At 42.4% G+C, this 2500-nt stretch overlaps 1 protein-coding gene across 1 annotated transcript in view; it reads left to right on the top strand.

Annotated features, from left to right (window-relative positions):
- spata17 (spermatogenesis associated 17) overlaps positions 1–2500 on the top strand; it is a gene marked incomplete at both ends in the record, with an annotated part of 64830 nt that overhangs the window by 36435 nt on the left and 25895 nt on the right. The window contains one exon of the mRNA XM_080771884.1: positions 3–46. Coding sequence (XP_080628010.1) covers positions 3–46 — 44 coding nt within the window. The remainder of the gene's footprint in view (positions 1–2; positions 47–2500) is intronic.

The following is a 2500-nucleotide window of genomic DNA, read 5'->3' as shown; positions in this document are numbered from 1 at the left end:
AGATAGGACTTTTCTGTGAGGATGTATGGGCCGTCAAGGCCAGAAAGTAGGGTTTTTTTTTGGCCACTCAGTAGGCGTTCCTCGCATGACTTCCCGGTGTATGCACGTGCATATACGCTCTGTTATGAACAACAGCATGGTGTTGCTTTTAGGCATTAATTAGCAGACACTCTTAATCCAGAGCGACTTACATTGAGCAAGAACAAAAGCATCACATACATAAAAAGTAGTTATCATGAAACATGCGTATAAGCTAAGAACGTATCAGTGGAATATATTTATATAATGAAACTATACATATACTATACTATACTATACATATACACTACAAAGTGATATGACTGCATACAATTAAATTCTAGTGCTGTCCATGTAGCATGCTATACTGAGTCTACATAAAGTGCTATCTAAGGGGCTATATGGCACTTTTACACTCAAGAGTGTGCAGTTGTACTGCAAATGCCACATTGGAACACACCCATTATCTTATCTTATCCTATCTTATCTTATGAATGAATGAATGCATATAGTCTTAAAACAACATGTACGTGATTATTACAGCAGCAAAAGCATTTCACAGGAAAAAGGTGTAGGCTTGCCTATGCTGCCTTGACTTACTTATCTTACATTATTTATTTTTATTTTTAATTATTATTATTATTTGGTAGAATCATATAATCATATCGCATCTATCTTATACTACTATAATTTGAGTGTGTTGAGTGTATATGTGCGTGTCCCAGTTGGTCATACAGCAGACCAGTGTAGTCCCACTGCCTCCCAAACTTCCAAATGCCCACTCGTGGCTCTTTGCTTTAGGCTAGGCTAAACTTTCACCCCCTTTTAATTTGTATAGCATTTGCATAAAATAGCCAGTTTCTGACCCACATTATGGCCTCCAGGGGCACGTTATGCCCCCCTTCCTTTCACATCAAGTGGAAAGTGAGTTGCTTAAGCTTCCTCTGGGTATGGTGGGTGGGGGGGCTTTCACATACTGTAGGAACTAGCTTCCTCTGGGTATGGTGGGGGGCTTTCACATATAGGAACTAGCTTCCTCTGGGTAGGATGAGTGGGTGGGGGGGGGCTTTCACATAGGAACTAGCTTCCTCTGGGTATGGTGGGTGGGTGGGCTTTCACATAGGAACTAGCTTCCTCTGGGTATGGTGGGTGGGTGGGGGGGCTTTCACATAGGAACTAGCTTCCTCTGGGTATGGTGGGTGGGGGGGCTTTCACATAGGAACTAGCTTCCTCTGGGTATGGTGGGTGGGGGGGCTTTCACATAGGAACTAGCTTCCTCTGGGTATGGTGGGTGGGGGGGCTTTCACATAGGAACTAGCTTCCTCTGGGTATGGTGGGTGGGGGGGCTTTCACATAGGAACTAGCTTCCTCTGGGTATGGTGGGTGGGGGGGCTTTCACATAGGAACTATAGCTTCCTCTGGGTATGGTGGGTGGGGGCTTTCACATAGGAACTAGCTTCCTCTGGGTATGGTGGGTGGGGGGCTTTCACATAGGAACTAGCTTCCTCTGGGTATGGTGGGTGGGGGGCTTTCACATAGGAACTAGCTTCCTCTGGGTATGGCAGATTTTTGAAGCAGCTTTCTGCTCCTACGGGCCGACGGCGTGGAACAAACTCCCACTATATACATTTGACATGCAGGCAGCCTCTGTAGACATTTTTTAAAGCACAGCTCAAGACCCACTTCTTACAGTACACTCTTGCTTTTAAATGTTTTTTCCCCACAATGCTCACAAATGCTCATAATGCGTCCCGTCGCAGCGGGACATGCTATTTTCAGCATGCAACTAATTGTAAAATTAATTGTACTGGATCTCTTGTCCACTATAGAGCGTCGCAGTCCCTCCCCCTTTCAGAACAACGAGTGGCCCAGGAAATGAATCGCAATGCATTTGTCCCATAGGCATTTCGTGCTTTATTTATTTAAAAGACCTTTTAAGCGTCGTACGAAGCCAACTCTTGTCGTGACAAATCACGACAACACACACAATATTTCGAGCCAAACAAAGAATTATAAAGTAGAAAAAAACGGCAGGTTATACAACCCTTTTTTTGTTGTTTTTCTTCTGTCGCAATATTAACTAATTCATTAATTAAATAATGCATTAAATATCAGCTCAGGTTTGGTCAGGTTTATCTGTGCATGTAGTTTAACAAGCTCTGACCATGCTTTGGGATACAATTAATAATAATAATAGTTTTGCAGGTTAAAAATGGGAATTGATATTTTCCCTCTGTGTCATTTTGATTGGATTGTTTGCCCGTTCAAACTGATAGATCCGTCCCAGGTGAATGGATTTCTACACCCCTATTAACCAGGCAATGATGTTTAGCCTGGCAGTATTGACCTGTAACTTAAACTAAACATAAAGCCATCAATTTGAAAATAATCAATGTTTATGTGTGATGATATATGGTCGAACCTGCGATTAGACAATGACTGAAATGCATGTTTTAATTAATTTAAATGAAAGGAGCATTCA

This window comes from Protomyctophum bolini (assembly GCF_963924005.1).
Source record: "Protomyctophum bolini genome assembly, chromosome: 1".
In the NCBI taxonomy this organism is placed as follows: Eukaryota; Metazoa; Chordata; class Actinopteri; order Myctophiformes; family Myctophidae; genus Protomyctophum; species Protomyctophum bolini.
The sequence above is the reverse complement of the archived record's forward strand: the minus strand, read 5'-3'. Positions and strand labels throughout refer to the sequence as shown.